General features: G+C 38.6%; 1 protein-coding gene and 1 non-coding gene across 2 annotated transcripts in view; both read left to right on the top strand.

The window, feature by feature from the left end:
- The window catches only part of LOC112655411 (zinc finger protein 773-like), a 40,863-nt gene extending 25,750 nt beyond the window's left edge, over positions 1–15,113 (top strand). Inside the window, exons 2-3 of the mRNA XM_035712284.1 lie at positions 13,509–13,976; positions 14,262–15,113. Of these exons, the coding sequence (XP_035568177.1) occupies positions 13,509–13,976; positions 14,262–15,113 (1,320 nt within the window). The remainder of the gene's footprint in view (positions 1–13,508; positions 13,977–14,261) is intronic.
- LOC112655979 (U6 spliceosomal RNA) lies at positions 10,577–10,687 on the top strand. Its single transcript, XR_003134001.1, has one exon. It is a non-coding gene; the product is annotated as a U6 spliceosomal RNA (small nuclear RNA).
- Positions 15,114–15,813: the final 700 nt, after the last annotated feature.

Here is a 15,813-nt window from a genome sequence, read left to right as displayed (position 1 = left end):
AAAGTAACATATCCTAAGATTCCACAGTAGCCTCTTATTTCTTACCTCACGATTCCTAGTTAATATGCATATCTACCTCCACAATCTCATCTTTTCCTCAGGGCAGAATTTTCGATCCTTGAACTTTAGCCCTGATTTCTCTCTCAAATTCCATATCCTTATGTACAAATGATTCTTAGACATCTCTACATGAATATTTCCCAAGCCCCTTAAACAACATATCCAGAATTAAAAGGATTATTTTTCCCAACTTCAAATCTACCAATTACACTAAAAGGAAAACAACAATATCCACTATTTTCTGTCTTCTTTCTTTTTCTTGATGCCATTAACATTCTTTCCATTAACCAAGGCCTAACATCTGAAAATCATATTTAGCCCTTCCTTCTCCCTTAACCACCCCTTCTATTCAGTTACCAAATCATTTGACTTTTAGCCTTAATTCAATCAAATAAATAGCCCACCTAAAAAAAAAAATCTTCTGTGGCTTTCCATTTCCTAAAGTCCGTGTGAATTGTTTAGGGTTCTCCACAACCTGACTTGTACCTCCTTTTCTAGAACCATCTCTTGCTACTCCTCTCCAAGAACCTTTCAACCAAATATGGTCTTCTCCCAAATAGGGTAACTTTTTCTTGTTTCCATGACATTGTTTATAATACTTCTTTGGCCTGAAATCCCTCTCCTTATATTCATACACACATTCATCAATTCATTCAGTGAGTACCTGCCTGCTACATACTACATACTGTTCTAGATGCTAGAGATGCGATGGTGAAGAAAACAATATCCCTCCCTATGTTAAAGGGGCCTGTATTCAATGAGAAGATTAAGTAAATAAGTATTAAGTAAGGGAACATAATAAAATGTCAGGTATGAAAAATAAAACAAAATAAGGGGATAGAGGTTACTACCTAAATTCTAGCACTCAGGGAAGCACTCCCTGACAGGAGTGACATTTGAACAGTAATCTGAATGATGTAAGAGAGCTGGACACATTATATTGGGATTTGTGTAATGGTAGGTACAAAGGACCTTGACAGGATTATGTGAAGTGGTAAGAGGAATAGCAAGGAAACCAGGGTGGCTGATATACCTTGAGTGAGGGGTTTCAAAAAAAAGAAGGTAAGAAACAAGGTCAGAATAACCAGAAGCCAATCCTCTAACGCTACAGACTGTAGTAAAGCTACAGGATTTATTCTCAGTGCCATATAAAGTATTTAGAGGTTGGAGAAGAGGGGAGTGATATGATTTTATTTATTTTTCAGAAAGATCACTTTGCAGGTGTACAGAGACTGTGGGGGTGGTGGAAAAAGTGAACATAGGACAGGAGTTAGGAGACTATGGGACCAATCCAAGTAAGAGATGATTGTGGCTTAGGCTGGGGAAATTGGCATGGAGGTGGTAAGAAATGAGAAAATTAAAGATTAATATGAAATCAGAAACAAAGATTTGCTAACAATTGGACATGAGAAATCAAAGAATGGGAAGAATCCTGGATGACTCCTAAATTTGGGCCCTAAGCAGTGGGCTGAATTATGACATGTGCCATCTTCGGAGATAAGAAACACTGACTGGACAAGGAGCAGATTTAGTTGGGGAATCAAAAGGTCGATTTTTGACTTGCTAACCTTGAAAATGGGCATTAGACAGCAAAGTGGAAATATCTAGTCAATCCTTTAATTATGAGTCTGGAGTTCAAGGGACAGCTCAAGGATGGAGATTTCCATTTGAATAACCAGATTTTTTGTGTGTCATTTGGGGTCATTGAACTGCATGAGTTCACTCCATTCAGCCATTCTCAACCCTGGTACAATTTCAATTAACTGGGGAAGCTTTAAAATAAAATACTGATCCCCTCTCCCATCTCCAGAGCAACTGAATCCGAATCTCTGCGGGGAAACCAGAGTATTGGTGAATTTTTAAAACTCCTCTAATGTACAACTAGGTTGAAGAACTCCTGACCTACTGAAATGAGAGATGTCTGAGTACTCACCTCTGTGGCACACCGAAATTTAGAGATCTATAAAAGTAGGTCACAGAAAGGAAGCCAGAATCAAGCTTGGCCAGCAAGGCACAGAGGAAATCAAGAGAACAGGGCAGTATCCCAAAAGCCAAGAAAAGACACTGTTTCAAGAAGAATAAATGAATTCAGTCAAATGCCATTAAGAGTTCAGTCAAAGTGAGGACTGATTTTAGAGCAGAGGACTTGATCATGGGAAGGTAGCTGTAACAAGTGGTTTAGACAGTAGACCTGGACCAAAGACTTATGTCATGCATTCAAAAGAGTAGAAGATGAAGTACAGAGAAGAATCAACACAGGCTCCTGGCCCATACGCATCTATCAGTGTTCTGCCCATTTCCAAGGCCAGTTGAAAGGTGCTGAAGCCTCTGCTAATCTCACCAACTAGAGGCAATTTCTCTGCTGTGCAATTTTGACTTGCTCTTTCCTTTAAGATGCCAACTTGAACTCTAGTTATTTGTGCTCTTGGTGGAGAAGGATCAAATTTAGTTAATCTTTCTATGCCCCACAGTGAAGGAGAAGTAGGTTCTTAGGAACTGTTGGCACAGAATTTAGGAAAGAAAAAGCTTTGAAATGAGGCACCTGGGTGGCTCAGTTGGTTAAATGTCTGCCTTCAGCTCAGGTCATAATCCTGGGGTCCTGGGTCAAGTTCTTTGTTGTCTTGACAGGCTCCCTGCTTAGCGGGGAGTCTGCTTCTCCCTCTCCTTCTGACCTCCCCCACCCTCACCTCCCCACCCCTGCTTGTGCAGGTGCATACCCTCTCCCCCAAAAATAAAACTTAAAAAAAAAGCTTTGAAATATGCTGCAAAGTAATGAGGATTACTGCAGTGCTAAGTGAGCAGAACTCTCATCTCACATACCAGAAAGGGAAGATGTTGAAATTCACTCAGGCATTTCAAGTAAATGTGAAGTATTGGGAGATTTTTTAAAAAAGGCAAAAATACTCAAAGAGCTGAAAAAAAGTTTCAGTAATTATCTCTAATGCTATCTTCGTTCCTGAGCACTGTGAGGCCCTAAATTGTAGTTATGTGACAAGCTAGTGACCCATGTATAGATGACAACAAACCGTTCATCCTCCTCTTAACTCACACAGAACCGCCAGCCCTCACCTGAACCTCCAAATCTGCCTATAACAAGGTGATCAGCCGGAAAATGCTAAAGTCGTTGTAAAGGAGATTCATGGTCATAATTTGTTTGTTTTAATTTTTTTAGTAATACAAATTTTACGACACAGAACATTTTTGCAAAATCTGCCTATATAAGTTGGCAAAAAAAAAAAAAAAGCAACCTGGAGGGAGTGGAGATCATTTAATAGGTATATATCCAGTGGTGAGTGTCAGATTTTTCAGTGGCTTTGAACATCCCTGAAGTGCTTAGTATTTACATAATTTCCTCTTTTAGTGGATCTTTAGACACATTCACTCTATCTGGTAATGATTTTTGGTTTAAATGCTTTGTAAATTGAATTTATTTCAAAATATGAACCATACATAGCCAAAGGCCTTGGGTATATTTTGATTTTTAAAAGTCTTTACAGGGTTTGATTGCCTCTTTTGAACCCCCAAGGCACTAAGTGCCCCCATAAACTTGAGTACAATCGCTTCAGCTGCCATCTTTGAACCTTTTGCCCCCAAATCAATAACCTTCCCTCAAACTGATGAATAACCCCCAATGTTGGAGCAAAGATGATTTTGTCTATCTTTCTTTTAAAAATGAGATACAAGAAAACTGAGTCACAAAAAAAAAAAGAAAGAAAAACTTCCCTCACCTCCCCTTGGAAAAAAAATTAAGAATACATTTCTTATGAAAGAGCTCCATGAATAAAAAAGCACTGCTTAATAAAATTAGAAATGAAATTTGAACTTTCTCTCTCTAAAGCAAGAAAATATATAGTACATATTTCAACATATGTTTACTTGGAAGAATATGTTGAATCTGGTTCATGATTAAGGACTACAGTTTCTGAATCAGAGCCATGAATTTGACTTCTGGTATTTCTCTGAATATAGATAAAATTATGTATTACAGAATACAGTGTTTTTATAACTAGTGAAGAATAAAGGAGAAATTATTACTAATTAGAAATAATTTTCAATGCTTAGACATACATCTATTATAAAGGACATAGCTTTTCTAACAACAGAAAATACCCACAAAACAAACAGAGATACTACTTTTAAGCACTTTTTTTCTGGTAAATCTTAACATGAAAAGAAAATCTTAGGTTGCTGTGAAAAACTACAATATAAATCAGTGCCTCATAAAGACCTGAAATTTCTTTGCTTTTATTAAATCTGTGATTTTTAAAAAATAATATCAAGAGTCACTAGTATATCTGAGAAAGCACTTACTTTTTATCTAGCCCAGCTCCAAAATCAATAAGGAATCCCCCAGAAGCAACCTTAAATGGTGGTGTTCATACAGCACCTTCTGGAACTTTCCCAGCAACATGAAGTTCATTACTTTGTCAGGCAGGCTGATCCACTATTAAAAACTCTAATTGTTAGAAGCTTCTACCATAAATATCCAAATTATGAGCCTGAGTTACAACTGAGGAAGTCAGCCCAGACAGCATTAGCCTTCATCCTTTAATATGCTCCTCACGCTGAGAAAATGTCCTTAAGTCCTTTGCTGTTAAGAAAGTGAAAGAAGGAGGTCCTGGGGTATAAAAATTTCTTTTTTCTAAAGATTTTATTTATTCATGAGAGGCACAGAGAGAGAGGCAGAGACACAGGCAGAGGGAGAAACAGGCTCCATGCAGGGAGCCCCATGTGGGACCCGATCCCGGGACTCTAGGATCAGCCCTGGGCGGAAGGCAGACGCTCAACCGCTGAGCCACTGGGGCTGCCCTAAAAATTTCTTTTTTTTTTTAATTTCTTTTAAAAGAAAGAAATTAAATTAAATGTACCCAATGCTGAACCATTTTAATGTTGCCACGTGATGGAAGAATGATTTACTAGAACAAATTCCATAAAAAATCACATGAAATAACCATTTTCTGAAAGATATCTATAAGAATACCTGAAGACAAACCTACAAAAGTGTTTCCGAGAAGCCAGACAAATAAGTTACGGATCACAAGTTGAAGACTAGAGGGGAGAAGAACAAGAATTTGTGAATTAAGAAGAAACTACAGAGCAATCACACGGAAAGGGAGGGTGTAGAGGAAGGAGAAAGGCCACTGCTTGGTTTCAGGGGACAGGCTGTAGGCAACTGTGCAGGGCATGCCCACAGCAGAGGTGGGAGCACTATATGATTAGTACCTCCTTCTCCTCCTCCATATGTACACAGCAGGCTCCCCGGGTGAGACCAAGTGGGGACCCCACTGCCACTTACATAAATATGGGGGTGCACAGGCACGCAAGACACACGCACTCCACTCCATATCAGCTAAATGTAAACACAGAGAAACTCATCACCCTCTGCTGGCCCCAGAACAGCACCCCCAGCACCCTGGCCCTAGCCACAATAACCTCTCCCCCAACACTCAGCCCTGTTCCCTAATCCACACCGGCGCAGATGCAGAATTTGGCAACAAGGGCACCTGGGTGGCTAAGTCGCTGAGCATCTGCCTTCGGCTCAGGTCATGATCAGCCCAACGTCCGGCTACCCTTCAGGGGGAGTCTGCTTCTCCCTCTCCCTCTGCCGCTCGCTCTGCTTGTGCTCTCTTGGACTTTCTCTCTATGCATCAAATAAACAAAGAAAAAAATCTATAAATAAATTAAAATAAAAGTGATAGTTAAGTTTTTGAGGTTGCAAATAATAAAATAATGAGATTTTAAAGTCTATATAGAAATCAAGTGAGGGACACCGGGGTGGCTCAGCGGTTGGGCGTCTGCCTTCGGCTCAAGGCATGATCCTGGGGTCCCGGGATTGAGACCCTCATCTGGCTCCCTGCATGGAGCCTGCTTCTCCCTCTGCCTGTGTCTCTGCCTCTCGCTCCCTGTGTGTCTCTCATGAATAAATAAAATATTTTTAAAAAGAGAAATCAAGTGTTTTCATTTCTGACTTGAATAAATTAAACATGGGTGTTGAAAAACAAAACTAACCTAATACATATTCTCTTCAGAATATAAAGACCACCTTCAGAATTCATGCTCAGACATGCACATACATATAAACACAGCCTCATATTTTATATCTCATTAGTAGGATAGTTTAGAGGCAGTAACTATTTCTTCTTTGACTTCATACCCTTAGTTTCTAGCCCACTATCTTCCTGCTTGATGTTTGGTATCTTCCTTCTTGTTGATGCTAAATGAATGAAGCTCCCAAGATACTGGCTGGCAAGCTTTTCTGAACAGTGCTACTACAGTCTACACAGCTATTTGTCCTCTCCCTGCTCTGATTCTGTGTTGTGAAGAGTAACGTATGTCTTTACTTTTCCTTACGTCAACGGGAACACTGTTCTTCCCAGTATGTAAAGCATAGGCCTTATGCATCCTACTTTATGCAATGTTGCATTTCCAGTATCTGAGGACTTTAACAATCACCCATAAATTTTAGCCAAAAATCCACAGTAAATTGGGCCTGATCATCTACCATGTTACCTCAGAGTGTATTGTGGTTAGTATAAAGATTTATTGTGGCACTGGGCCATACATCTAGTAAGTTAATCTCTCCATTATTTATTGCTAAAATAGAACTAACTAAATCAAATTGTTTTCTCCATAAGAGCTCTAAGATTTTGGAACGAATACAACTGATGTCCCCTGGAGTCTACACTCTTGGCTAAAAAAATCAAAAGAATTCTGTTTCCATGCTTTACATTGTTGCTCTGGGTCACTTCCCTTGAGCTACACTTAGGATGAATTAAGAAAAGTAGTTTCTGATCAATACAGTAGGACTCTCCCCTTCTGTAAACTAGATACTATTTCTTTTTCTTTTTTTTTTTTTTTTAATGATAGTCACACACACAGAGAGAGAGAGGGAAAGAGAGGCAGAAGCAGGCTTCATGCACCGGGAACCCGATGTGGGATTCGATCCTGGGTCTCCAGGATCACGTCCTGGGCCAAAGGAAGGCGCTAACCCGCTGCGCCACCCAGGAATCCCCGATATTATTTCTTTTAATGCAGCCTAAGATGGCAGCAGTGGGATGTGGCGTTAAACACTGCCAGATGTTTCATGGTTTTTATTCTGAGAGCCATCACTGCAACTCATGTAATGCTAAACAGAAGTGTAGGTCACAGTTGCTATGTGTCCTTACAGTTCTCTATTTTCACCCAAAATCATTGCCAGTCATGGCACTTAACTGCCTGGTCTATATCATAGGTCTGAGAAAATACCTTTGCTTTCCCTCATATTAAATAGTGATCATTTCTTACCTTATACCTTCTAAAATTATCTATTTTCCCGTATACACATGACTTTAGCTGGGTACTATTTTTAGATGAGCCAATGCCTTTTTCTAAATATGTTATCTAAAAGATGTACTCTTTTTCTAAATTATTTTCACATTTTTAAAATTTAAATTCAATTAATTAACATATGGTGTATTATTAGTTTCAGAGGAAGAGTTCCATGATTCCTCATTCTTTTATAATACCCAGTGCTCAGGGCACCTGGGTGGCTCAGTGGTTGAGCATCTGCCTTTGGCTCAGATGGTGATTCCAGAGTACTGGGATCATTTCCTGTACGGGGCTCCCTCCCAGGAGCCTGCTTCTCCCTCTGCCTATGTCTCTGCCTCTCTCTGTGTGTCTCTCATGAATAAATAAATCTTTTTAAAAAATCTCTGTGCTTATAATACCCAGTGCTCATTACATCACTCAGTTACCCCATCCCTCCACCTCCCACCCCTCCAGCAACCCTCACTTCGTTTATGATTAAGAGTCTCTTAGGATTTGTCTCCCTCTCTGATTTTGTCTTGTTTTATTTTTTCCTCCTTTCCCCATGGTCCTCTTTTTTTGTTTCTTAAATTCCACATACGAATGAGATCATAGGATAATTGTCTTTTGCTGATTGACTTATTTCGCTTAGCATAATACCATCTAGTTCCATCCATGTCATTGCAAATGGCAAGATTTCTTTTTTTGATGGCTGAGTAGTATTCCATTGTGCATATATACCACATCTTCTTCTTAATGGGCGATGCCTCTTAAGAGGGCACTAGTTATGATAAGCACTGGGTGCTATATATAAGTGATAAATCACTAGATTCTACTGCTGAAAAAAAATAAATAAAAGATGTTTTCTTAGGACAAATGCCCTTGGGAAAAACAGCCATATTTATTCTTTAAAACAACAATCTCTTTAGCTCTATCCAAAGTAAAAATTACTAATTTTACTTAGTTGTAAATTACATTAATATCCAATTGGTTGGAAAGGCAAAAAGCCACCTTAAAATTACACATTAGCTGTATTAACTATGTATCTGATAGTTTCAAAATGATGTCTGAAAACTTGTTAGAGAGTCTTTCATAAAGTTAATTATCATAAATTACTAAAAATGCTGGCAAGAGGTATGCTTTAATTCATCTCCTAACTACCTTCTACCCCTCTGCTATAAAGCAGAATGGTGATTGTCTTAGTACTGTTGAAAAAATGCAGAGTATAGACATTATATGATTCTAATAATAACATCAAATAGTCTGAGTAACTTTTTTAGATAATAATATTTTCCAATCTTTATGTAATTGTACTCAGTTAAAATATGAGATTCATTTTCCTACAAGGTCAATTAAATATGCAATTAAAAGCTACTCCCGCATGTCTTCCTCCCATGGCTGTCAGTGCAAATTCCCCAGGGTACCGATTTGTACATTTTACAGAATCATTCATGTGAACTGTATTCCAAATGGCTTTAAAATATTAAAAGTTCCATTTTACAATTTCTTCTGCTCAGTGATCAGTATGGTGAATCTCCTTCATCTTGATAAAGGTCATAAAGTTTTTGTCTTCTTCCAAGTGCCTGATTTTGCAAGTTGTAGCATGAAGAAAGAGTGAAGAGAGAACAGGTCATGAAAAAGAAAGAGAATGGAGTCAGCATCAGGAAAGAGATGATATTTAAGAAGAATGAAACAAAGTTCCCTCATTCTGGATATTTCTTTCTTCCTTTTGTAACTTATTCAGTCAGATGGCCATTGGTCATGACTCAACAGAAGTGGAAAGAAGCGAACCTAAAAATAATAAAATTCTGTCTTTATAATTTCAAACATCTAGGTTCAGAGGAATAGAGATAATTTTTATCCAGAAGCAATATATTTACGAGATGTTTTGATCAGTAGAAAAAATTTAATAGTTTCCCACTACCTTTCCATCCCCCCAAAGTGTATGATCCTTTTGCACTGTTGGTTGGAATGCAAACTGGTGCAGCCACTCTAGAAAACAATATGGAGTTTCCTCAAAAAGTTAAAAATACAGCTACGCTACAACCCAACAATTGCACTACTAGACATTTATAGAAAGAATACAAATATAGTGATTCAAAGAGGCACATGCACCCCAGTGTTTATAGCAACACTATCCACAATAGCCAAAATATGGAAAATGCCCAAATGTTCATCAATTGATGAGTGAATACAAAAGATGTGGCATATATATATATATATATATATATATATATATATATATATAATGTAATATTACTCAGCCATCAAAAAGAATGAAATCTTGCCATGTGCAACAACATGGAAGGAACTAGAGTCCATGACGCTAAGTGAAATAAGTCAGAGAAAGACAAATACCATATGATTTCACTCAGATATGGAATTTAAGAAACAAAACAGATGAACATAGGGGAAGGGAAGAAAAAATAAAATAAGATGAAAATAGAAAGAGAGGCAAACCAAAAAGGACTCTTAGCTATAGAGTTGCTGGAAGAGAGGTGGGTAGGAGGGTTGCTGGAAGACAGGTGGGTAGGAGGATGGGGTAATTGGGTAATGGGCATTAAGGAGGGCACTTGTTGTGATGAGCACTGGGTATTGTATGCAAGTGATAAATCACTAAATTCCACCCCTGAAACTAATGCTACACTATACATTAACTAACTTGACTTTAAATAAAATCTCCAAAAAAAGGAGAGAGAGAGAATGAAGATGTGAATAAACATCAGCAGTGAAAAATGGGTACCTAATTATTAAGTAACCAACCACTTAAGATTAAATACCATACCTATGACCCAGGAATCCCACTTCTGAGTATTTATCCAAAAGAAACTAAATCAGTATTTTGAAGAGATATTTGCACTCCCATGTTCATTGCAACACTATTCACAAGATATGGAAACAAGCTAAATGTTCATCAATGGATGAATGGTTAAAGAAAATGATATGTGTATATTTAAAGGAATAGTATTCAGCCATAAAAAGAAGGAAATCCTGCTGCTGTGACAATATGGATAAATCTGGAGTACTTATGCTAAATGAAATAATGTAGACATGGAAAGATGAATACCATATGTACTCACTCATATATAGAATCTAAACAAAACAAAACAAAAGCCAAACTCATAGAAAAAGATAGTAGAATGGTGGTCACCACAATCTAGATAGAGGCAAAAATGGGAGATGCTGATCAAAGAAGGGGTCAAACTTTCCATTATAAGGTGAATAAGTTCTCATGCTCTCTTCAGCAGCACATACACTTAAACTGGAATGATACAGAGGAGATTAGCATGGCCCCTGTGTGAGGATGACATGCAAATTAGTGAGTGTTCCATATCATATTTTTCCTCACACCATACACAAAAATACATTCAAAATGGATAAAACAGCTAACTGTGAGACAGGAGACCATCAAAATCTCAGAGAAGAACATAGGCAGCAACCTCTTTGACATCAGCAATAGCAACTTACTAGACACGTCTCTGGAGGCAAGGGAAACAAGAGCAAAAATGAACTATTGGGACTTCATTGAGATAGAAAGATTCTGCACAGGGAAGGAAATAATCAACAAAACTAAAAGGCAATTGATGGAATGGAAGAAGATGTTTGCAGATGAAATATCTGAAAAAGGGTTAGAATCAAAAATCTATAAGGAACTTGTCAAACTTAACATCCTAAAAACCAAATAATCCAGTTAAGAAATAGGCAGAAGACATGCATTGACATTTTTCCAAAGAAGACATCCAGATGATTAACAGACACATGAAAAGATGCTCATCATGATTCATCATCAGAGAAATACAAATCAAAACTACAATGAGATATCATCTCATATCTATCAGAATAGCTAAAATTAACAATGCAGGAAATAACGGATGTTGGGAAGGATGGAGAGAAAGGGAAACCCTCTTACACTGTTGGTGGGAATGCAACCTGGTGCAGCCACTCTGGAAAACAGTATGAGGGTCTCTCAAAAGATAGAACTACCCTACAATCCAGCAATTGTACTACTAGTTATTTACCCAAAGGATACAAAAATACTGATTCAAAGGGACACATGCACCCCAACATTGACCATTATCAATAACAGGTACATTATGGAAAGAGCGCCACTGTCCATTGACTGATGAATGGATGAAGAGGTGATACATATATACAATGGAATATTACTCAGGCATCAAAGAGAATGAAGTCTTGCCATTTGCAGCAACATAGAGCTACTGTATATTATGCTAAGGGAAGTAAGTCAGTCAGAGACAAATACCATATGATTTCACTCATGTGTGGAATTTCAGAAATGAAACAGATGAACATGGGGGCAGGGGGAAGAGAGAGAGGCAAACCATAAAACAGACTCTTAATTTTAGAGAACAAACTGAGGGTTGCTGGAAGTGGGCAGGGGAATGGGTTAAATAGGTGATGGGTATTTAAAGAGGGCACTTATTGTGATGAGCACTGGGGAAGATACATAAGTGATTAATCACTAAATTCTACTCCTGAAACTAATATTACACTATATGTTAATCAACTGGAATTTAAATAAAAACTTGAAACCAAACGAAAATATAAGATGCATAAGTTATTGGGACCTAACATACAACATAGTGACTATGTTAATCATACTGTATAGTCGACTTGAAATTTGCTGAGTATAGGGGATCCTAAGCACTCTCACTATGCACACACAGAATAAAAAGTAACTATATATAATGAAGGATATGTTAATTAACTTGATTGTGGTAATCATTTAATAATATATACGTATCAAATCATCACATTGTATACTTTAAATACCTACGATTTTATTCAGCATTATATTGCAATAAAGCTGTAAAAAAGCATTAAATAAAGGTACAAATAACAAAATACAGTGACCAACATAGCAGAAATAAATATGAAAACCTAGATAACATGAAAAAAAATTCTAGGGAAATATAAACCAGCAAAGTGGCCCATCATGAAGAAAATCATAAAATCAAAGAAAGAGTAGAAAAATTTTTAGAACCACAAAGATATCAGACCTACTAAACTTTTTTAAAAAGCCAATTTCAACTATAAAAATATTCCAATATATAGGACAGAAAATAGACAATTTCTCACTTTCTAAGCTTAGTAATGTCTGTGGCCCCCAAGGCAGAAAAGCACAAGAAAGCAAAAACATATATTAAAAAAACTTATAAACACAGAAGCAAAATCCAAACAGAGTATCAGCAATTCACAATCAATACTTCATTGTAATGAACTCATGACCAATGATTTAATCTCAACATTACAAGGATAGCACAATTTAAGAAAATTTCCCAAGTTAATTCACTAAAATAAAGTACCTAAATGAGAAAAAAACATGACTAAACATAGGCCAATATATCACTGAATGATATCCAGCAAACATTCATGAAAAAAAAAAACCTTGGCAAACAACTTTCATAAATGTATCTACCAAATATAGCAAATACAGTATAAGATGCAAATTAAGTTCAGAAATTTAAAAAGTTATCTCTTATCACCACTACTAATCAACACTGTCCTAAAGGTTCTAGCCACTGCAAAAGATGAGAGAGAAAAAATAAGTGGCAAATGGATGCAACAGTTGGATGGATTTTCTGTTGGAAAATAGGAAATAAAATATTTTCAGTGGTTATGATCATCTATATAATCAATCTAAATAACCAACTGACAAACAGAACTAAAGAGGGAATTCAGCAGTGCCTAAATACAAGATCTACATACACACACACAAAAACTAACTAATAGCTACCCTGTAGACCAACAATGAATCATTAAAAAAATTACTCAGGACTATGAAATCTGGAATGGAGACATTTGGATGGTTTTGAATGAATCTGAGAACTATGAACTTTAACATTACCTGAAGTCACGTTTCCCAAATGAAACTTCCTTTCCTCTTTCCAATCTAAGAAAGCCAGCCCCTCCTTCACTAAAATATATATATATACATATACATATATATATGAATATATGTATATAAGGCCACCTCTGGGCGGGACTTCTAGCCTCCACTCATTGGACCATGCTCCATTCTATTTCATTTTGGTTCATCAGAGAAACAGCCAGAAGCACTAGGCAGAGGCTGTGTCTCCATCGTTTTTTCCATGACCTAACGGGAGCCATTTTTGAGGTTGAGGCCTACGTCTCTGCTTTGTTAGCCCAGCTTTAGTTTTGTGTGTTGTCCCTTTGTGTGGCGATTTGGTGTTCCTGACCATGGTGTGGACGATCTTGGGCCTTGTACTTCCTCACATCTGCTGAGGCCGCCCTTTCAGGGCCTTGATACTATAGCCATGGCGGAGGCTGGTGCGCAGTCGGATGCAGCCCACAACCTTATAACCTTTGAGGATGTTTGTATATACTTCACCCAAGAGGAGTGGGAGCTACTTGATGCTCAGAAACGTCTATACTGTACTGTGATTCTGGAGAACTTTCTACTGGTGACCTCAGTGGGATTTGCAATTTCCCCAATTCCCCAACCACGGCCAGTGAGAGAGCCTATAGTTTCTGAAAATGTGGCGATAGGTCCAGCCGAGGCAAGGATGGTCCAGGGGAGACTTTGCCCTTGTCATAAAGTAGAAAATGAAGATGAATCTTTTGAGCACGGTGTTTCTATAAAAGACTCACAGGTGAGAATTCTCAGAGTGAGTCCTTCTATCCCAAAGAGCCACTTGTGTAATATGTGTGACCCGATCTTGAAAGACATTTTGTGTCTGTCTGGGCATCAGGGCACATCCCTTGGGCATCAGCCACACCCATGTAGATCATGTGGAAGAACCTTCTGGGTCACTGTCAACATTGACCAAATCCTGAGGCAGCACAGTGGAGAGGCAGTCCCTAGAAAAGAAAATGACCAAGCCTCCTTTGTGAAGAGCTGCAGAAGCCACATGTCAGAGAAGGTCTTCACTTGAAAGAAGGATGAGGAGGACTCCTTGGCCAGCTCTGGACTTGTCCAGCCCCATGTGACTCAAGATGAGGAGAAGCCATGCACCAGGAGCCAGTGTGAGGAAGCCTTTCATGTTGGACAAAAAGATTGCAAGTGCAGTGAATGTGGGAAAACTTTTAGCAACAAAGACAAATGTGTCCAACACCAGAAAATCCACACTGGAGAAAAGCCTTACAAGTACAATGATTGTGGGGATGTTTTTGTCTGCAACTCCAGCCGCCAAGAACACCAGAGAGTTCACATGGGATCAAGGTCTAATGACTGTGCTGAATGTGGGAAATCTTTTATCAGAAAATCCCATCTTATTCAGCACCAGAGAATTCACACTGGAGCAAAACCTTTTGAATGCAGTGAATGTGGGAAAGCCTTTGGCCGCAAAGATACACTTACGCAGCACCAGAAAACTCACAGTGGAGAAAGGCCTTTTATGTGCAGCAGATGTGGGAAAGCCTTTCTCCACAAAGATGCGCTTGCTGAGCACCAGAAAAGCCACACTGGAGAAAAGTCCTACAAGTGCGATAGATGTGGGAAATTCTTTAGCCACAGCTCCTACGTAAAAGTACATAAGAGAATTCACAGTGGAACAAGGCCTTATGTGTGCAGTGAATGTGGGAAAGCCTACATCAGCCATCCCCACCTTATTCAACACAAGAAAAGTCACACCACAGCAAAGCGTATGGATGAAAAGAATGAGGAAAATTCTTTCATGACAAGTCCAGCGTCAGTATGCACTGGAGACACAACACCAGAGCAAAGCCGCATGTGTTCAGCGAATGTGGGAGGGCTGATGGGAGATACTCCCACCTGGCTTGGCACATAAAATTTCATACCAATGAAAGGCTTCTCGAGCCTCGGTGTCCATGGAAAGATGAATGGATAAAGAAGATGTGGTCTATGTATACAATGGAATATTCCTCAGCCATTAGAAACGACAAATACCCACCATTTGCTTCAACGTGGATGGAACTGGAGGGTATTATTCTGAGTGAAATAAGTCAATCGGAGAAGGACAAACATTATATGGTCTCATTCATTTGGGGAATATAAATAATAGTGAAAGGGAATAGAGGGGAAGGGAGAAGAAATGGGTAGGAAATATCAGAAAGGGAGACAGAACATGAAGACTCCTAACTCTGGGAAACGAACTAGGGGTGGGGGAAGGGGAGATGGGTGGGGGGTGGGGGCAACTGGGTGACGGGCACTGAGGGGGGCACTTGATGGGATGAGCACTGGGTGTTATTCTATATGTTGGCAAACTGAACACCAATAAAAAATAAATTTACAAAAAAAGAATTATTTCAAAAAAAAAAAAAGAAAGGCTTCCCATGTGTGTGAGTTTTGGTGATCCTTCAGCTTCATCTTTTAAGTTCATTTAGCACCAGGAACCTTACACTGAGGGAGGCCTTAAGAGAGCAGGGAACGTGCTTTCTCCTTGCTCCACACAGCATGACTCACAAAAGAGAAAATCTCTGCAAGGTGGCCTTTGAGATGGAGTCAACACCCTGAAGTTGAACTTCGTA

The sequence above is a fragment of the Canis lupus genome, chromosome X (assembly GCF_003254725.2).
Source record: "Canis lupus dingo isolate Sandy chromosome X, ASM325472v2, whole genome shotgun sequence".
Lineage (NCBI taxonomy): Eukaryota > Metazoa > Chordata > Mammalia > Carnivora > Canidae > Canis > Canis lupus.
This window is presented reverse-complemented; position numbering and strand designations above follow the sequence as displayed.